Genomic DNA, 21,089 nt, shown 5'->3' with positions numbered 1-21,089 from the left:
GGGGCGGGGCTCCGGCCGCGGGTTTGGCGCGAAATTCTATTCTCGAGCCCCCAGGGGCGCGCGCTGCCGCCGCCGCCGCCGTTGCCAGGCGCGGGTGTCGCTGAGGCGCCGCGGTCGGTGCGCCCCGGCTCTGCGGTCCCCCGGCGACACGGGTGAGTCCATGGTTCTGTGCGAGGGTGCCGGAGCACATCCGGTTCGGCGCTGCTGATAGCCCCGGGCGCCGCCATGGCACTACAGGCGGTGGGGCAGCGGGCTCCCTGAGGGGAGACCCCTGACCGAGCTCTCTAAGCGGGCTGGGGCGGGCGAGGGGGGTGTGTTTCTGAGCACTGCGGGCTGTTTCCAGGGGGAAAATTCTTATTTATGGGGGGAAAAATGAAAAAATAACTAATCTGAAATCTTAAACCAACCGTCTCGGCGGCGGTCGGCGGGCCTCGGGGAGCGGGAGGGCTCGGCAGTAAGCAGGGAACAGCTGATAACCACCGCTGTGAATAAGCAAAGCAGCCAGGGGAATCGCGTGTTTGTTATAGAGTCATCACAGACTGGTTTGGGTTGGGAGGGACCTTAAAGCTCACCCAGTTCCAAGCTCCTGCCACGGGCAGGGACACCTTCCACTAGAGCAGGTTGCTCCAAGCCCCTGTGTCCAGCCTGGCCTGGAACACTGCCAGGGATGGAATTGTGTCAGCGACTGTGATGTGTGTTCGTAAAGCTGAGTGTTCAACGATCAACTGCGAATCACCTCCCTTTGCCTCCACCCTCAGGGGAGGGGCGCCTGCAGGCTCAGGGGAAGGTAGGGCTTCTCTGGATCAACGGACACATGCCTTGTCTTTCACACACAATGAAGGAGTGGATGGTATTTCTCTGTCTCGCCATTTTGAGTCTTTCCCTGCTTTTATTGTTGAATACTAATTAAAAAACCTGTTTATTTGTTTTAGCTTTTCCTTGGGAATCATGAACACCCGGCAGCAAAGCAAAGTTATCTACTCCTGGTATGGAAAACCCATGAGCTCAGACAGAAAACTGAGGACTTCAAAGTACAGGTAAATAACATTTATTTCTGGCTTGCTCAGGGAATCTTCATCAACGAAGGTGTCTCTCCCTTTCTGACATTGTTTAGGTTAATGTGGCAGTCATCGTGTTAGGATATGGTATGTGTATAACAAAAGTATTATTACAAGGCTCTCGAATTATAAATGTATAATGTGTAACTAAAGACACGTAACTAAATCTGTGAATAAATATTAACTGCAAAACTGAAATGTATATGAAAGCTTTTAATTGGGAAACTAAACTGTAAGCTTTGCAAGAGGGATGTAAGTAGCTCTGAAATTGACAGGCCATCAGCTTTAGTGATACATGAATTATGAGGAATACGAAATCCGGTTAATCTGCATATGTGTATCCTTTTCTAGGGGAATCCTTATTACCTCAGAAAGCAGCAGAACAGAAAACTGCATACAACTTGGTGAGTTTATTTTAGTAGAAGGGGAGAACGCAGATGAACCTTTTGTGGCACAACTCCTGGATTTATATGAAGATGGTAAGAGAAATAAAACTTTGCTTCCTATCTGAGAAATCTTTTTCAAGTTGCCTATTTCATGGGGATGTAGTTGGCATTAACACTGTATCATTGGCCTAATTTATTAAGGAAATTAGGCTTTGGTAATTGGTGCATGTGTATTCACATGCTCCGCAGTTATTTGGGGCTGATAGCAAATTTCAGCTAGATTTGACAGATAAACAGAGAGCTTAATGACGTTAAATTCCTACAATCTTCTTGCTTAGCTGCCTAGTTTAAAAGAAATGGTCCTTGAGAAGACAGTGTGAGCTCATGCTTTATGTAGAGATTGGAGAATCCAAATGGAGCAAGAGCACTGCAGCCCTGGAACTTGCATTTCATTAGACATCAGGTTATTTAGCAATAAGGTACAAAGCTGAATAAATGGGGCTCTTCACTTCTGCCCCTTGTAGAACTACTTTTTATAGATAGATATAGAAAGATAAATCATGGAAGGTCATACAAAGACTATGTCTGAATTAGAAACTACTCATTAGCAGTATCGGATTTCTTTGAACACTACTTGTGTTGTAGTTTGTTTTGGGCCATCGTAATAATGTTTTCAGGGCTTTATATTTCTTTCTTAAAAACATAAGTACATCTCATTCCACCTTCTTTATTTACTAATGCACATATATTGTAACATAACTGAATATTCTTTTCATGCTGGAATGAAACCCTTGAAGCTTCCTTGAAAACAAGATTTTCCTTTTGTTATATATCTTTGAGAAATTAGTTTAAAGAGATGTGGCTTTGTTTTCATTCAAAGATGAACATTTATAATGTAGAGAATAACTTAACATTCAGTTGTAATATGTTACAAATGTTTCTTTCAGCTCTCCACACTGAATAAATGCTACAAACAGATTTTTCTCCTAGGTCTGTCAACAGCAGGATCTGCTGGCTTGTTAGGCAGTGAATAAGTATGGGTTTTCCTTACTTTTAAAATAACACTGACATTAAAAATAACATCCTGAAATTTCTCAGTTCTCCTTTTATGCTGCTGCTTTTGGTTAATGGGGTTTGATTAGATCACGTCTATGCAAATAAGGAGTCTCTTCGTTTGTGATAGTGTCTGGAGCTGGCCTCCAGGTATTTTGTGATTGAGACCCTGTGTAGGTGTATCTTAGTCCTTCAAAGCCTCAGGTCAAACATTTTAATTTCGCTTAGAAAACGGGAATTGAAATCTCCGATGCTTTCTCACCTGTGTTCAGGGTGGATTTCGATCCTTAATGGCATTTCAGCTGAAGTCATTGAGGTCAGGTAATAACTATGTGGGATACAATAAAGTTCTTACTGTTCGCTGACTTGTTTTCGCCGCTGCAGGTGCTCAGGAGAAACATGCAGTTGTGCAGTGGTTCTCGCACATTACAGAGGTACCGCCCAATAAACGGAAACTGCTTAAAAGAGAGGTTTCTCCCCAAGAGGTGTTTTTTGATCAAGTTCCTGGCTTTGACACTGATATTGCTGTGGAGACCATTATTAAAAGCACCATGGTATGTACTGCAGCCCCCCTACACGTAGAGGGAAGAAATGGAACCAATCTGAAAAGCATAATAGAACAGTGCAGCTGCTTTATTCCCTCCCAACCCAAATGTGTGATGTATATTTGTTAATGCAGTTGACATAGGCTAGGATCATTGAAAACTTAATATTCTGTCTTTCCTCCATCCCAGAATCACTTTGGTTGTTGGCAGCCAGCTCATTTAGAGGTTTATATGTAAAAAAAGTATGTGAATGAGAGTCCTGTAGTGCAATAAGCTTATGCTAGTGTAAACGTAGGTTGAGCATGTCTCCCTGTATAATGAAGGATTGCATGAGTTCCAATAACAAGATACATGAACAGAAAATAGTTGAATGCTATGAAAATACTTGAATGCTAAATTAACAGTAAATGTTAAGGTATGTGTGTTTTGGTATTTTCTGTTTTTACAGGTAATACCACTACATCTGAATGAGGAACCACCTATTTCACTGAACAAGGAAAAGATTTTCTATGTAAAACAGTCTTGGGATGGGAAATGCTTTAAGACTTTGTCCCCTGACATATTCTCTAAGCTGAAAGAAGCTAACAAGAAAGGAGGTGGCATCCCAAACTCTTCAAACTCATTTATTCCTTTGGACATCATTTCCCCTCTGAAAAAAGAGACAGAGAGTGTTGTTCAGAGTGCTACAAAACCAAAACCTGTTGAGTTGCAAATAGAATCAAAACATTCTGCTTCCAAGTCCTCCCTCGCTAAGGAGAGACATTCCCAAAGAGTGGCTAACGGCATCAAAACTCCAACAGCAAGGAAGAAGTTACAGCTGAACAGTACGTATATGGCAATATTCTGTCTGTTTGGTAGTTTTGAATGTAATATGTTTTGTGTCTCTTCATTTTGTGGCGTTCAAACGATGGTAATATTCAACATCAGTATTTTTAGTTACCTTATGCAGGTTTTGGGGTTAGCCCAAGCCTGACTTTTGGGTGCATCAGTTGTTTGTCTCATGTCTGTTATTTCAAGCAACTGTACTGCTCATATCCGATTGCTGTTACAAATGTTTTATTTGTAACTGGTAAGTCTAAATTTAAGTGCTGAAACATTACCAACCAGCCTAACTTGACCTCGAAACGTCTCACTTGAATCTTCTGACTAATGGTGCGCTGGACTGTTCACATTGGGCTTATGCTGAATAAGCACATTGGATCCTGTGTAACATGCAGGATTTTCAAACTGAGCCCGAGTAAGATTGTAAGTGATGGAGGTGGGTTAGAAAACTGGAAAAAAACCCCAGTTTGTATTCTATTTAGTTGTCATTTTGGAGGAAGTGTCTGCCTTCTAGCGATTCAGTTCCTTCTTCCTGGAGTGTAATTTAAATGATAGCCACTGAACCAGGCTTACCATGTCTTCTGAAAGATAACCAAATCAGCCATCTTAAAGCCTGACAAAAGTTCATTTTGCTCTTGATTCCTAGGTCCCACACGATCTCCTAAAGACAGATTCCTGGGATGTGAAGTTTTGGATCTTTTGGATGATGACTTTGGTGCTATAGCACCGTTAAAACCATCAGCTACTAAAAGAAAAGTGAAATTCACCGGCATTTTAAGCTCACCACCAAAAAAACCTCATACCAATGATAAGGAAAAGTCTATATTTGATACTGAAGAACGCTGGCAGAGATTTACTGAATCGTTACAATTATCCCCCTATAAGGTCAAAGACTCCAGTGAGAAAGCCAAGAATCTTCATGTGAAAAATGACACTGTATCGTAAGTGCCTTTTTATAAGTACTGTTGTATGGAAGTTCTGTTTGCGTGTAGTTCTCTTAAAGCACATTTATGAAAGACTTCTGGAGGGAGAAGTAGGTAAAGTCTCTGTTTTGCCTGTTGAGATCACTGAGAGAAGGGGAGTTGCACTGAGGCTCTAGAAAACATCTGTCTTGGGGGTGAATGAATGATTAAGGACATCATAAGAGGAGCTGACTTTAAAGATGGACGCAAAGTGTTTGTGATGAACAGAGGGAAGATGTTGGAGATGGGAATGGTAGGATGATATGAAAGGGAATTGAAGCCATATGATTGATCATTATGGTTCGTACTCATCCACATGGATAAAAATCAGTTTCCCTGCAGTACATGTGTCGTACAGGCTCAAATGTGCCCTACTTGTAACAGCTGTTGAGATATGCTGACGTATAGAAAGGGATGCGATTGGCCTCACGAGAGTTTTCATGATAATTGTATGTATACTTTCATGCTCATTTTCCTGCAGAAAAGAAATCAAAACTCACAAAGCATAAATATTTAAGTATATCTTCACACAGTCTTTAAAAATGGCATTAGGCTGGGGCAGGAGGAGAATGGATCAGACCTTGTATGAAATGTTGCTAGAAGGTAAAACCAAGTCATGTTCCTCCTTTCAAAGTGTAAAGATACAGATGCAACACTTGGTGGATCTGCATTCTGGTTTTGTTACTTATTGTATAGCATAAAAACATTTGCCCTTCATTGATAATATTCAGCAGTATTTCTAGATCTAAAAAAATCTCGACAAGAACCATCAACTAAAGCATCTGTAATTCATCTCATTGTGTCCTTTGAACTGGCAGGAAGGCTGTATTAACAGTAAAATGTTCCTGTGATAGGGATGAAGAAACACCCAAAAAAGAGAAAAGACAAACCACAACCACCCCTAAACAACCAAAACCACAACTGTTTGGAGCCCGTGTCCCTTCAGTCTGGCAGTGTTACATTTGCAAAATAATTTGGCTGCTAATTCAATATTACTATAGTAAATATTTTGTTTGTTTTGGGGTTTTCTTTTCTTGGCAAAGATATATTGAAGAGAGGGGAAGTTGTACTGTCAGTATCCATGCCACAGCCAATCTGTAAATAACTGTCAACGAGAATTCATGCTGGATTGACACGTGTAGTAACAATTGAGCCTGAAGTTTGAAAGGCTTCATCTTCACAAGTGTGATGCAAAGGGGAAACTCAACCAGGTTTGTGTTCTTTCTTTACAGGTTAAATGGACATTGGGAACTGCGTAGTCGGAGCCATGTAGAGACCCCTCGCTCTCGACGAAGCTGTGCACAGCAAACGAGCTCTCGCATTGCAGAGCAAATCAGGTGAACTTTTGCATCCATGCTCTCTTATTCAGATTGCTAGTGACAGCTTGAAGCCTTGAGAGTTTGTCTAGCTTAATAGTGAAATGCAAATGGTTCTAGTAGCACAGCTTAATTGTGGTGTGAATAAAAACTGGATAAAGCCAACTCATGGTGTTCATCAGAAAACTGACTTCCTTTAAACCAGCCTCTTGAGCTGTTAATTTGCCATAGCTAAGTGGCAACTAGGTTGGCTTATCCATTATGATAACTACAGAAAAAGCTGAAAATGTACAAATGATACTTTGCAGTACATAGTGTTGTATGTGTTTATTTAAAACTCTTCATTTCTGTTTCTCATAGCATATTAAATGCACTAGAGTTTAACAAGGAAGAGGAGTCTTCATCTAGCTCACACAGCTCGTGCTCTTCAAGTAGTGAGGAAGAAGAGAATGATGAGATCTGTACACCAAAAAAGAAAACTAAATTAAGCAGACCAGTCAGCACCCCAAAATCTTCAAGGAAGTCTTCAGTTCACACTCCTGCCAGGACCCCAAAGAAAACGGTAAGGTTCCACATAAGAGAGATGGTCTTATTACTTTCGAGTCAGTTATTGGAATGCTTGATGCCTGTGTACCAAATGGAGTATCTGAACCCCTTAGCTTTTAATGAAACATTACCTGGATTCATATGATCTTTGATATGAGTAGGATACACAAATGTATAAAACACTTTTGTACTGTGAATGTTGGGACAATGTTGATCAAAAAACTCTATAGACTGAACAGGGAAAATGTTGAATTGGGCTGGTGCAGAACAAACTGGTGAATCCAGTGACTGTAAGCTGTGCACTGAGACATTTTAGTTCTATTTCTATGTAACCGTTCTGTGATTCTATAGATAGAAGGAAGAAGTTCTTCCCTGTGAGGGTGCTGAGGCGCTGGCACAGGGTGCCCAGAGAAGCTGCGGCTGCCCCATCCCTGGCAGTGTTCAAGGCCAGGTTGGACACAGGGGCTTGGAGCAACCTGCTCTAGTGGAAGGTGTCCCTGCCCGTGGCAGGGGGTTGGAACTGGATGAGCTTTAAGGTCCCTTCCAACCCAAACCAGTCTGGGATTCTCTGATTCTATTTCTATACAGTCTTTATAGGGGTGCAGTCTATAGCAGAAAGCCATGAGACCAACTTTGTGTTTGGCGGTAGAATTGTCCTGATTCTTGAAGGGTTTCCAATGTACAAATGGTTACTAACGCAAAAGAGATGCTCTGCAATGTTTATGGCCACACCAAAGAGTGTGGCCAGTGGCTTCTCACAGTGTCATGGCCACTGATGGAGATGGGAAAACCAGGCTATAGGAATCTTAGGCCTGACTCATTCAGACTGTATCCAGCACCACAGCCAGGTACATACTGTCAGTGGCTTTTACTCTGTGTTTATGACACGGAGTCATAACTTGCAATCACAACAAAGAATAATAATTAGAATAGCAAAGAAGACTAATTAAGATATAAGCTTTTTTTATTTGGACAATGAAATTCAGATAGATAACTTCTAGTTGCTTGCTGTTTCTTAAGAACCAGATCACTTTGTAACACAGCACTCAGAAAAGCATTCACAATTTAACAATCCTTCAGACAGTTAAAAGGTGTAATTGTTGTTGTCACCATCCTTTTCCGGTTTCTTTTTTTCTCTTAGGAAGAAAAGACTATGAGGCTTGTTTGTAATTCCCTTTGTAAAGATTGATTCTCTGTTCGTCTTATACTCTGGCATCCCCAAGCAGTGTTTGGGAAATGACTTGCGTGAATGATCAGTCTCCAATATTAATTGCTGTTTGTAGAAAATCAATTTGAGGTTGTAACTTTTATTTGCAGCCTTTACCAGGAACACCCAAGACACCCCGGAATGCAACTCCTGAGATTCCCAGGCGCAAGCATGCAACACAGAAACCAGCCAGTGTACTAGAAGAGGCCAGATTAAGGTAATGTGTGCTCAGGGGAGGAAATAATCTTTTCTACATCAGGTATGCATAGCAGTAGGCTGTGCTGAAGTAGGGAAATGCTATCTTTACCATATTGACTAGATTTGGTAAAATTTGGCTGTTTTGATACTAGCAGAGCATTTATGAATTTACAGTACAATACCAGATTTGCAAATACTGGTAGCATTTACAATATACTTTTACAACTTCAAATTGCTAAGTTCTTCAGAGTTAAATATCTTTGTTTTTCTAATGTTGCACAGAATAAAAGTCTTCTTTCACTAGCTTTAGATTTCAAAGGTACAATATCTGTCTCCTCTTAATGTATGAAAAAGCTTTATAGATATCATTGTGGATGTTCACAGTGGGGGGGAGGCATTTAGGGCTGACTGTCTTTCAAACTGAGTTGTAGCTTCTTCACTTTCCTATAAACAGTCTCCCCTGCTTTATCCTACCTCTACACTGACAGTATTTTTGTGAATTAAACCAACTAGATCTTTATAGCTGCATATTCATGATGATTGTTTCCAAAGATGTTTGTTCAGCCCTCTTTAAGCCTAGAATACATATAGAGAGACAAGGCTATTTCTTTTGGGATGCTTGACAATGGTGTTCAGACTAGCAAAAAAGCAAACTTTGGACCTCCTATTTAAACTTCCTTTTTCTTGTTCTTATTTTTTAATCAAAAGGCTGCATGTTTCTGCTGTCCCAGAATCTCTGCCTTGTCGTGAGGAAGAATTCCAAGACATCTATAACTTTGTGGAAAGCAAGCTTATTGATGGAACAGGAGGGTGAGTTTGTTGTCGAGACTGTAACCAAGATCACATCTCCCTACGGCCTAACAGCAGTCAATCAACACTGCTTTTATTTAAAATTTATCATTTGGCTGAATTAAAGTTTCTAGTTGAATTTTCTTGGTATTTTTCTTCCTTAAGAAGGGTTGTGCATAGAAATAACGTGGGCTCCTTTATTGTACAGATTCAAATTAAAGACCAAAATATAAAGAGGTAAATTACATCCATAAAGTATTTGCCTGGAATGACAAAGGAGTAGTTATTCAAGGCTGGTCTCAGAGCCCAGAATTTCCAGCTCATTCATGCTAAGAGTGTCAGCATTCTGCTGAGGAGGTGTTCTCCTTTTGTAGGTGCATGTACATTTCTGGAGTGCCTGGAACTGGTAAAACTGCAACTGTTCGTGAAGTGATTCGCTGCCTTCAGCAAGCTGCAGAGAATGATGAGCTACCAGCATTCCACTTTCTAGAGGTCAATGGCATGAAGCTGACTGACCCTCACCAAGCTTACGTGCAGATACTAGAGGTAAGTAAAGCCTCTTCAGTGGCTCTCTGGTTTGAAAGAGATTTTGTGCTTTGCCATTAGATCCTCAATGTTGTTACAGTATTGAAGGCACTTAACATATCAATACTTCCAAATAAAATAGTTCCTCTGAGAGACTGTATGCTTTTATCTTAGAGAAGGTTCAAAAATAGTTAACTTGAGGCCATGGACAACTTCTTGAACTCTTTTGCTTTCAGCTGCGTAAGGGCAGTGGCTGGGAAATAGCCTGATTTATTACATGCACTCAGGTTTAAATCTGAACTAGATTCTCTTTATTCTTTCCCCTTCTATAACTTTTTCTGTTTAAGAAGTTACTGAGGTGACAACTCTGGAAGTCAGTGTAGCAGTAGAATAATTACTCAGAGGGTCTTAATTGTTAACTAGCCTGTCATCATAGCAATCCAGCTAAAGAGGGACCATCTCTGTCAACAATACGGTACTTCAGATTTCCATGACAAACCAGTCTGCAGCACCTCATCTGGAACTACTGACTGTGCTTGAGTTTCTATGGGTGTGAATTAACCTTCTGAGGACTGGATTAAGATCACCCAGTAGGTATAGGGCAGGAACTGCTCAGACTAGGTGGTTTTTGCACCCAGAGATACTCCTGAGGTACACTAGGTTTGAAGTCCTTCTGAGACTGGGTTCAGAATTCCTTAATGAATCTATATTTAAGACAAATTACAGGATATTCTAAAGGCCTTTCTCTTCAGCTATGTATTCTTCTGCTCTCCTTTATGGACAACTTTTGAGAGACCTGAGTGTCTTATGAGCTACTTTTTTTACACACAACCCCACTCCCCTGTGCCAAAATCCAGATGCTTGGTGTTGATTGGTAGGGAAAAGTTAAAACCACATATGAGTTAAACTTCCTATTCGCAGAGTTCTGGTGTGATTAACATGCAGCATTGTTTAATCCTTGTCCAGTTACTGACAGGTCAGAAGGTGACAGCAACCCACGCTGCAGTATTGTTAGCAAAACTGTTCAATACACCTGGACCAAAGAGGAAGACCACGGTGCTGGTAGTGGATGAGGTGAGACAAAGAATCCTTCCTTCTCTTTCCCTGAAGTACTATAGGAAATTACTTGTTGGAGGATGAAGACAGACAAATTATACATGCTTAGAGTATATATCATATGTGATCTAAAAGGAATCAACTTGGGAGAGAAGTCACACAAATAGTTCCTCTTAGCCTTACTAGGAAACTGAATTTAAATGGGCAAGTATCCTGTTGCTACATTGTTCTCTGCCATGGATTTCACATTGGTTTTATGGTTTGTTTTGGTCCAAGTCATGGAGTGAGTTGTTCTGTCAAGTCCTAAATGCCACAGAATTCAACTGTATTTTGTCTGGAAGCTGCTGCTTTTCCAGTGTGAAAACTCAGTGTGAAATAAGTCATACCCAGTTTCGAAACTCCTTCAGTGTGCTATGTTCAGTAACAGACAAATGCACACTTCTTTTTTGCTGTAAGCTTATTCAGGTTCTCACATGGAGGGTCTTTTAATCTTGTTAGATGTGGCATTAATATCACAATAGTGTTTAAAATCTCCAGCTGTTTAATCACTCTACTGTGATTAATGCTGTTCAAGCATGTAGTAGGACTGTGCTTTTCCAAAAGAGATTAGTGCCCCAATTCAGAAAATGCAGTCCTACTAGTACACGGCTAAAGGACATGCAACAGAGACAGCTTGTTCAGAATCACATAAGAAGTCTATGGCAGAGTTGGCTCTCTCAAACTCCCATCAGGTGTTGTAAGTATAAAACTATTTTCAGTCTAATTCTTCTCTTTCTATCTCTGCAGCTTGATCTTCTGTGGACCCGGAAACAGAACGTGATGTACAATTTATTTGACTGGCCAACTCAAAAGCACTCCAAATTAATCATCCTGGCCATTGCTAACACCATGGACTTGCCAGAGAGAATAATGATGAACAGAGTAGCTAGCAGGCTGGTATGTCCTAGCAGTTCTGTTGCTATGCTGTAGAATGAAAACAGATTAAATACTCTATGCAATCAAAAGTTAATCCAAGAGAAAGGCAGGATTGGTTACATCAGAGGTTGAACAATGCTTTCATAATTCCCTCTCCAGAGGGCTGATAATGAACACATAAATTTTAGCAGAGACAGCTTGCTAATCAGATGTTATGCTGTGTAAGTCCACTATGTTCTTGTAAGAATGAATTAGGAATGCAGATGTCTTTTAAACATATTAAGATCTAGATAATCAAATGTCGTGCTTCACGGTTAAGCTGCTTACTCTGGAGTTCAGGAAAATTGTCTTCTGGTTTCCCTTCCTCCTTCCCCTTTCATTCCAGCCACCTAGTTACTTCTATCTGTTAGCCATCACCAGCTTGTAGATTTCCTTTGTTGGATACCTTTGGGAAGAAAGTTGGATGTGTTGAATACATTTTCCTGGATTATCTCTTTATTGCTCTTCTGAAAAGCGATTTGCAAAATCAGTGCTCTGTGCCTGCATCTTTCTGTGACTCAAATAGCTCCACAGTGTGTGAATTGCTTTCCCCCACCCGCTAAACCTGCAGATCAGCTGAGTCCATATAGTCACAAGGCAGAAGAATTTTGCATAAGAAATGCAAAACTCAGGCCTCCTGTAGAATATGAAAGGCGGTGCACCAACTGTAACATAGATTGTCATCCTCCTCTGAAAGCAGCTTGATTGCTAACGTGAAGTCAATAGTATAACTATACATATACACAGATTTGCTAAAGGAGAGATGAGGATTTTTTTCAAAGCTTCTGCTGTTTCTGTGTTAAAAAATAGTGTAAACCAGCTGTAATCAAAAGATTTTCATACTAGGTGGCTCTGATTTGTTTACAAGTTTTGTAAGAGGAAATCTGAATTCTGATAGCAACCTCACTTGCTCCTCAGGCCTTGCAGTGGGGAGTTCCAGCCAGTAATCCTCACTTAGTCTGTGGATTTGCATGTTTATTTCACGAGTACAAAGTGGAACAATTGATTGAAGCGTATCACTTGCAGCAGAAGGATGTGAAAGAGAGAGTGCTCCTAGCAGAGAAAATGAAGCTAACTATACAGGCTATGCTTGAGCATCTGAGAGTTTTCAAGCATTTTAAACATTTCTCACTGAGTTGTATTATTTATTATAGGGCCTCACCAGAATGTCCTTTCAGCCTTACACCTACAAACAGCTACAGCAAATTATTTCATCCAGACTGAACAACGTGAAGGCATTTGAAGAGGATGCAATTCAGCTGGTTTCCAGAAAGGTAAGCACAGTGCACACGTACGTCCTCTGTGTTGTGCTAAGTAGAGAGAGAGGGGTACAGCGGGGGAGAATCTTAGTAGTCAGGCTTGGTCTGTGGTTGTGTTCTGTATTGAGGACATATGGGGTGCAAGTAGCAGATCTCACATTATGCTCTCTGTAAGGTATACAGGGTATTTTTGCAGGAAGCATTGCTAAAGCAGTGTCCTTGCATTTCCCACCTACACTGTGAAGGTGGGAGTATATTCCAAGAGCTGGAGATATGACAAGTCATGTGTAATGATGTCAGCTTTCTCCAGTGTTTGGTATAATGTGAGTCATTGGATGATCCTGAAAAAAACCTGGTGTGGCAGTGGATTGAATCTCCAAGATGATTTTTTTTAACTTCTGACTTCTGTGATGATAGAAATAAGATCAGTCTTGAATTTGTGATGACCAGATCATGGTGTAGGGGGTTACTTCTGTTGGTTTTAGTCAGTACAATTGTTGCTAGAATCCTAGTTTGAATAACATAGTTCACAGTAGCGTTGTTCTCCCATTTTGTGGTTGGGTTGTTCTGGTGGGTTTTTTGTGTCTATTGATTCTTCTAAACTCTTTTTCAACTTGTAGTAACTACAAACCTGTCCTGTTCACTCTCAGGTGGCAGCCTTGTCTGGTGATGCCAGGCGTTGTCTTGATATCTGCAGAAGGGCCACTGAGATCTGTGAGTTCGACAGCCAAAAGGGAGCCCCTGAGATAGTCAGGATGGCCCACGTGACTGAAGCCATAGATGAAATGTTCTCATCACCATATGTAAATGCAATCAGGTAAAAACATCCCGGAGGAATTTCCTTGCTTCCGTGTCTTTTTCACTTCACTTTTTTCCAAAACCATTCAGCCTGTCCTCAGCACTGTTTGAGAGCATATGTGATGCATCCTGCTTTATTGAAGCGTGATACAAAACAAACCTTGCAGCACAGCTGGGAGACAGAGGTACAAAACAGGAATTAAGGACAGGGGAAACAAAGGCATAGAAATCACCTGTACAGGTTTATACAGGTTGTTTTGATGTTAGTGTGTTAGCTCAGACCAGGAGGGGGCTTTTGGAATCTCCTGTTTGTTCCTGCCTACTGTACACTGATTTCACTGAGCAGCAATTGCCAAGTACATATACTTGAATTCCTTCCATTTGGGACTACATCTGGAGGATATACTCGTGAGCCCACAACTAGAGACACTACTGATATCAGCTTCTTGGACCAGACTTTGAACTGGACTGAAGGAAAAACCATTCAGAGGTGCATAGTGTAGTCATCAGGGCCTCAAGAGTCAACTATTCCCTTCTACATACCTGCTTGTATTATGCCACCATCTTATGTGGTTGCTCAGATGCAGCCACAGACGTCTGAGCAGAATGCAAGACTTTCCCATTCGAACTGGTTTCTTTCTTTAACATAAATAGATTCTTAGGACTTCCAAAAGGTTTCCTAAGGGAATAAATGAAGAATTCTATTGCCTTTCAGCGGTCTGCACAAGCTGTAACTGGTAAAGTGCTTTACCAGTTCTCAAAAAAAAAAACCCCAAACAATTGTTTCATCAAAGATGGGGGGACTAAGGGATGAAAACAGGATATTTTGCTGGATATGGAAGTACTGCTTTTACTGTGCTACTTGTGCCTGGAAACCTCAATGTTAATCTGTTAATCAGGAATGTAAGTTGATCATAACACACTGCAGAACATTTATGATGTATGGATTGAAATGCTGTGTTGAGATACATTGAAAGAGAGGTGAGGTGAAGTGAAATGCAGTCCATTGTGGTGCCAGAGCTGTAGGCTGTAATGATGATGGCTAGTTGACATAGACTGCCCCTCTCCGGTGGAAAGATAACCTGCATAGGTGGTTACCAAGCAGTAATTTCCCTTCCAGACTTTTTCCCTAATGTGTCATAAGTTCTAAACTCTGTAGATTGACTTTTGTCTGTTTGTTTTGATCTGCAGGAATGCCTCACTCCACGAGAAAAACTTTCTGAGGGCAATTTTAGCAGAGTTTCGCAGGGCAGGAGTTGAAGAGGCAACAGTTCAACAGGTATGTTTGCGTTCTGAGTCTTCCCCCCTTAATTTTAGCATTTTTCCCTCTTAAGTTTTACACTCCCCTCTTTTTTATTTGTCAGGCCAAAGTGTAAATATTTAAATAGTTGGGGTCTTTAGTCTTAAAACTCGATGGAAGACAATATAATATAATCAGGCAATGTAGTTCAAGGAGGACAACTGAAAGTTGATTCCAACTTCCATAGCACTGTCTTTCTCAATAGAGGCAGGTATATCAATTTTTTAGGAGACTCATAAAATACTTGGCACCAGCAGTGCTGAGAGTCAGTTCCATGATTCACAGTATGGAAGCTCAATGTTAGTACTTATAAAAGTGTTTAGAACTAGATATATAAAATAACCTGTTAGTTTTCTGGTTCTGCTGGTTCATAGTTTTCATTTTTAATTAGAAAAATAAAAAATAATTTAATGCATTTTCTGTTACTGGCTTGTGAACATCTGGATCAGTTGATTGTATGGATACACTGTGCGATCAGTTCTTGAACTTCAAAGAATGTTTTGTTAGGCTGGTTTGTTTTCCCCTTAGTTTTTCTCTAACACCCAAAGTGTTTTCATCTGCTTTTTCTAAATAGCAAAGCAGAAGATCCCAACTAATTCTTGTTACAGATTTACCAGTGTGCATGATTTGGGAAGTGTGTTCTCCTGTACTTAAAGGTGCATCATGCCTTTCTAAGCTGTGATCTTTCATGTTTGTTGTCAGTGTGATTTGTGTTTACCAGCCCCTGGGCCCGAGTTTCGCTTTGGAGTGAATTGATATGTAATTAATTGTATGTCAGCTCTTAATCTGCTGGTTAAGCTTTAGGCCACCTAGTCCAGAGGAGAAGAGGTGTAATAAGAGTTAAAATGATCCAGTTAATTAAATTGCAGACAAGGTGGTTTGCGAATTGCTTTGCTTTTTGACTATATCGAAAGGGAAACTATAGCTTGGAATTGTTTCTTCCTCAACAAAGTCCTAACAGTTAGTTTTCTCTCTCTAACAGGTCTATCATCACCAGGTCGCTCTGTGTAGAATGGAAGGTATTCCGGGTCCGACAGTGTCAGAAGTGATGGCAATTTGCTCAAGGCTTGGTGCCCACAGGCTCTTGCTGGTGGAGGCCAGTGCTAAGTACCTTGAGCTGCGGGTGCGACTCAACGTCAGCCAGGACGATGTCATGTATGCCCTCAAGGATGAATAAGAGAAGAGAAGTTTTATCGTTTTTAATATGTATTTTAATATTTTAATATGTATTTTTATTTGACAAAACAGGGATATGTATTTTTTTAAATAGGTTGCTGGAATGTCTGGTGTATATTTTGGGATAATAAAGAATTTGCTTCAAAGCATTTTAAATATTTAAAATCAAGCTCTTTGTTTTTAAAATACTTTTATGTGATGGTAACTGGTCCCCTTTCAGCCGAGGTGTGGGAGCTTGGAATTGATTACTTCCATCACTGCTTTTTTTTTGTTAAGACTGGTACCATCTTTGTAGCATTGCTGTTTACGTAGCTCTTCTTCATTGAGTATAAAAGACACATCAGACTGTGCTTAAACTTAATGATATAATGAAAAGGAACTTAGATCTTGAAGGGAGGAGGCCGTTTCCTACTAGGAAAGTAAAAATACCAGAAGAAATGTGTCATTCAAGTAGCCACCTTGGGCTTTTGGGGTGTTTTTGGTTGATAAGAGGAATTCCTCACAATACTTACCTCAGTTAACACCTCCCTGTTGCAACCCGCTTCCCAGCCCCCTCCGTGCGGCTCCCGAGGGTCCCGCCTCTCCGCCGGCCCCGCCTCTCCGCGCAGGCGCGCTGCCGCCCTGGAGCCGCGGCCGAGGCGTCTCCGTGCCGGGCGGGAGCTGCTTCAGCAGTCGCTTTCGGGCGGGCGGCGGGAGGCCGAGGTGAGCCGGGCCCTGCCCGCTCCGGGCTGACCCGTCGCGGTGCCCCTCGGCGGCAGGCGGCGGTTATTTACCCCGCTCTCAGCCTATCGCCTCCGCCGGCTCCTCCCTGCGCCGGGGCGGGGAGGGCTCCGCAGGGGTACGGGGCGGGCCGGGCCTGCTCCGCCCTCACGGGGCGCTGGGTCCGGTGGGGACGGGGGGGTCTCGCTGCCCTGCCCGCGGGTACGAGCGGTGCCCGCCGCCAGGGCCGCGCCGCGCCGGGTGTGAGCCGCCTTAAGCGGAGGGAGGGGTGCGGGTGTGGGGAGGGCGGCACTGACGGGCCTGGGCCCTGGGGAGTGTGCTCCGTGGTATGTGGTCCCCTCTCCCGCCTCTCCTGGTGTTACCCGGTGTTTGGGGGTGCTGGAGGGTTGTGCTCAGCCTGCTCTGTGCCTCCTGCCTTCGTCCGGTTTGCGGTGCGTTGAGACAGGCGAGGATCCTGACGTTCAATTTCATGTGCTCTCAGTCCCTTAGAGACACAATCCTCCGAAATTAATGAACCAACATGCTTGGCAGAAGACCTAAAAAAGGCCCTCAGGCAAAGGGCCAGGGAGCTGCAGTTGCAAAGCAGGTAAGGAAGGTAAAGAGCCAGGGAGATGTGGTTGCAAAGCAGGGAGGGAAACCTACTCCCACAGCTCTTCAGGGCAGTCTCACTCAGACCTTCTGCTGCTGTTTTCCTGCTGGAATCTCCCATGTGTTAATAAGATCCTGCAGGACCATGGCAAAAATTAAACTGTGTGGCTGTTTTCATGCTTTCTCCTTCAGCACATTCTTCTCAAAGTAAATACTTGATAATGCAACAGTGGAGGTCTTGCGGGAAGCCACTATGTTGTAATGCTGTAATCTTTGCAGGAGACCTCATGACTCATGCTTACAGTAGTTTATTAGCCCAGGTATACTCAGGTTTAATAATAACTTCAATAACTCTATGGAGGCTTGTCTTGTACCTCTAAGAAAATAGAAATAAAAAGACAAAAAATACCAGATAACAAATTCAGGGGCACATATGAGAGAACATTAAGGTGCTACACCAGAAACAGTTGATTTCCTAGTACATAGTAATGTTTTCTTGGAACAGGTAGACTGATAAGCCTGTGTCACACTAAAAGTGAGCTTAGATGTGTCCATGTGTTGGGATTTTTTCGTAGTCTTTACCTTTGAGGTAAAGAAGCCTTGAGGAGGGAAACATGATTTATTCATGGTTGGCCAGTGTGGGAAGTCAGGCAAGTGTCAAAATCAGAAATACAGCCAAGGCAAATTCTGGGTGGAATAGTGGAAGAAAACAGAGTACACTTAGAGGTAAAAAATGTATTAGAACCAGAGTGGAGCTTCAGAAACTTTTGAAGATAGAATAAAGGCAAGTAACATAAGAGGAGTAACTGATAAAAGTGTAAGGAAATATGAAAAGACATTGGAATAGGATATTAGAGACATTGGAATAAGATAGCTATGATGTTCTCTTTTGGGGATTTCTTAGGAACCAGTTTTCTCCTACTGGAAGCAGAATGGTTTAGTTAGAGATCCGTAACATTGCCACTGCTCTAGTATGGAAGTTTGCATTTCTGAGTTGGGGAGGTAGTATAGAATTTAGTCTGTTTGAGCAAGGGAGCAGGTAAAGGTGAAAATGTATCTCCCCCTTCCAAAAAAAGGAACCACACTCTAAAAGAGAGTAAATAAAGCATCTGATTAACATATTTTATTAATTACTAATTCAATGCAGTTAGTTATTCAGCCTGTCTGACGGCATGGAGGGTTGTTTCTTAACACAGATACACTAATAGCTTGTTCACTTGCAAATTAACTTGATTTAAACTGGTTTTCTGCTATTTAGTGTATGAAACCCATGTGTTTTAGAACCTCTTTTTTTTCTATTTTGTTAAACATTTGTTTAATACTATTAATTTCATTGGAAATGCTCCTTACTGAACAGATTGTGAGACTTAGAGCTTGAGCTGCTGGATTCTGTTCTTGACTGAATTCATTACTACACTTGTTTCACTTTCTACACTCGTGGTGTAATGAAGAATGGATCAGGTGTACTCCTGATCCATTTTCACACTGGTAAAAGGTGTGTGCACGTTCCAGAGCACTTGAATCTTTAGATCTCCATTATAAATAATTCCTAACTAAATCATATCCTTATCTTCTTTCCATTCTATCCAAGACTGCAAATGTATTAGTTTTGTTTTACAGAAGGGAGATGGATAAGGCAGAGGGTGGCTAACCGATCTGCCCAGTGCCTTACAGAATGTCAGGGGCAGGATCAGAGCTAGCAAATAGCTGCTGATTTTGAATACTGTCCCAGGTCCTTGGAATCCATGTTTCTCAGTTGTGTTTCACACTCTTCTTTGGGATTATTGAAGGGTTCAAAGAGAGTCATAAAATACTTCAAGGCAGTAGCCACCAATGCCTCGATTCCTACCAGGTTAAAGAAGAAGGTTGTTATTACTTACACAAGTTTATAAACTGACAGGCAGCTTCAGCTTCTGGCAGCACTGCACATCCTCAGAGGCAGGAGGAGATTTTTAACCCTTGTAATAATGACAGTAGAGGTTTATTCCTTGGCTGGAGAGAAGCTGAACTGCTGCCTACTTGGCCATGTGGAGATCAATAAGCCAAGGGGGGCTTGTGCTTTTAAAGAAGAAAGCTACTCTTGACTACCTCTTAGGATGAATCTAATTCAGTTAATTCATGTTAGCATACTGTGAATAAAGATCTTGGTATTTCTGGGGCAGTTATTGTCTTCACCAGCAATATAAAAATAGTGATAAAAAGGTATCTTAAAAGAATAGCTTTTAGACTGACACCTTAGAGATTTCTCTTATACTTATGTCCTTGGTGTATTTTACAACAGTTGAGTGATAATCCCTCTACTTCGTCAAGTTCTGATTACTGTTATTAATAATATTACCTGAGATATTGCTTAGCTGATGATCTGTGCCAGACAGTTGATTGTTTTCTGCGGTGTAGCATTGGCATTGCTGGGTGTGTAAGGCTGTGCATGTGCATGCGTGTTCCATGTGTTTGTGATTTACAGACTGAGGTAAGGAGAAGTACAGAGCAGTTCTGTATGTGTGAATATAGCTTCTTCCAAGAGATAAGGAATGGTAATTGCATACTTTTTAGCTTAGCTGTTAACAGGAACTGGCCTGAACTTCCCTGATGATATCTGCTTCGTGAGGCTCAGTATAACAGACATCACTTTATTTTACCTTATTGTGTCAGACTCTTAGATAGGCTTGGTTTTAAGAAATCATTGATTGTGTAGAGTTTTAGAGGGACTGTTTGTGGCTTATTAAGATTTATGTGCCTTATGTCAGTTAGTGATTGATGCCTGGTGTGCATTGCTTTGGTAATAGAAGTGGTCTGAGAGTGGGCCTTAAAAAACCCCAAAGAGCAGAATCCAGAATGCATGACAGTGTTTCAATAATCTGTGCACTGTCATGGTTTTGAGCGTCATCCCTGTTCTAACTGCAGTATTTCATTTTCTGTTGGCTCCAGCTGGGGCTCTTTGTAGATTTCAATCCAGAAGAGATGCTGCTGGCTGCAGAGGATGGTGGGGATGATGGGGACCTCGAAGCAGAGCTTGCTGCTATCACAGGAGTGAAAGTGAAAGAAGGGAGGTCAAAACCAAAAGTGAAAAGTAAGTTATAGTATCTGGATTTTATTTATTGACAACCAGAATAAAATTATTAAGCCACTTACTTACAAATCACTGGTTTATCTAAAATGTTATTTCATCCCTGTTAGAAGCTGAAATTGCAGTTACTCTTTCCTTTACTTTGAAAGGTTTAAGTTGTTACTCCACAAGAAGGGCACAGGCTATATTTGTCTGTGCTCTTGTAGCCACAGGATAAGGATGCCTGATGGCTAGCCAGTTCAATGACTAAAGACATGCTTGTTTAGCATATGAAGTCATAAAAAGGTGTAGTAGGTGCTAGATGAATTAAAAACAGAAATTGTGTTTCTTGTGGAGGGTGGATTGTTGTTGGGTTGTTATGTTTGGTTTTTTTTAAAGACTGAATTTAACTGAATGAACTTATATATTTAGTTACTTGGAGTCTGTAACCAACATTGAATACCTTTCTAAGAGGGAAGTCCTGAAACTGATGGAATTACTGGGAGAATCCTATAGCTTGTGTTATTCAGGAGGTTAGAGTGTTTCTTGGACTGGATCCTTTCTAATCTTGATATTTTAAGCATCTGTTAATTTTGTCTGATGGTGTTTGCATGCAGCTCTGCAGTGATTTACAGGATTGCTATAAGCTGCTGTAAATGAAGGCTGCTGCTGCAAGGGGCAGTCCCTAGTGCACATGCTCTGCCTCTAAGCTGCTGTATGTGTTTACAGAACTGCAGGCTGAGCTGCTTCAGGAAACTGATCTATAAAAACACATTTCCCTTGTT

General features: G+C 41.5%; 2 protein-coding genes across 5 annotated transcripts in view; both read left to right on the top strand.

The window, feature by feature from the left end:
- Positions 1-3: 3 nt before the first annotated feature.
- On the top strand, positions 4-16,115 carry ORC1 (origin recognition complex subunit 1). 3 transcript variants are annotated; one of them, XM_030495721.1, is made up of 17 exons: positions 4-152; positions 933-1,037; positions 1,410-1,537; positions 2,882-3,051; positions 3,491-3,866; positions 4,511-4,805; positions 6,059-6,163; positions 6,503-6,704; positions 8,006-8,112; positions 8,802-8,903; positions 9,257-9,428; positions 10,374-10,481; positions 11,250-11,399; positions 12,572-12,691; positions 13,327-13,493; positions 14,666-14,753; positions 15,757-16,115. In XM_030495721.1, exons 2-17 carry the CDS (start codon positions 949-951, stop codon positions 15,949-15,951), a joined length of 2,574 nt encoding a protein of 857 aa, XP_030351581.1. In that variant the 5' UTR covers positions 4-152; positions 933-948; the 3' UTR covers positions 15,952-16,115. The 3 variants fall into 3 exon arrangements, with proteins under 3 accessions (XP_030351581.1, XP_030351583.1, XP_030351582.1); XM_030495723.1 differs by lacking the exon at positions 4-152 and adding an exon at positions 637-787; XM_030495722.1 differs by lacking the exon at positions 4-152 and adding an exon at positions 765-850.
- A 442-nt stretch (positions 16,116-16,557) lies between these two features.
- The window catches only part of CC2D1B (coiled-coil and C2 domain containing 1B), a 35,012-nt gene continuing 30,480 nt past the window's right edge, over positions 16,558-21,089 (top strand). The window contains exons 1-3 of one of the 2 annotated variants that reach the window (XM_030496016.1): positions 16,558-16,652; positions 17,152-17,256; positions 20,187-20,328. In XM_030496016.1, coding sequence (XP_030351876.1) covers positions 17,191-17,256; positions 20,187-20,328 — 208 coding nt within the window. In that variant the 5' untranslated portion in view covers positions 16,558-16,652; positions 17,152-17,190. Of the gene's footprint in view, positions 16,653-16,936; positions 17,257-20,186; positions 20,329-21,089 lie in introns of those variants that run through there. The other variant, XM_030496017.1, reaches the window with a different exon arrangement.

Source organism: Strigops habroptila, chromosome 8, assembly GCF_004027225.2.
Source record: "Strigops habroptila isolate Jane chromosome 8, bStrHab1.2.pri, whole genome shotgun sequence".
NCBI classification, from domain to species: Eukaryota; Metazoa; Chordata; class Aves; order Psittaciformes; family Psittacidae; genus Strigops; species Strigops habroptila.
The sequence above is the reverse complement of the archived record's forward strand: the minus strand, read 5'-3'. Positions and strand labels throughout refer to the sequence as shown.

Excerpts from the sequence above, each read along its gene's own strand:
- ORC1 (XM_030495721.1), top strand. The coding sequence starts at position 949 with ATGAACACCCGGCAGCAAAGCAAAGTTATCTACTCCTGGTATGGAAAA. Across the intron at positions 3,867-4,510 it reads GAAGAAGTTACAGCTGAACA|GTCCCACACGATCTCCTAAA; the intron begins GTACGTATATGG and ends CTTGATTCCTAG. Across the intron at positions 12,692-13,326 it reads TTCAGCTGGTTTCCAGAAAG|GTGGCAGCCTTGTCTGGTGA; the intron begins GTAAGCACAGTG and ends GTTCACTCTCAG.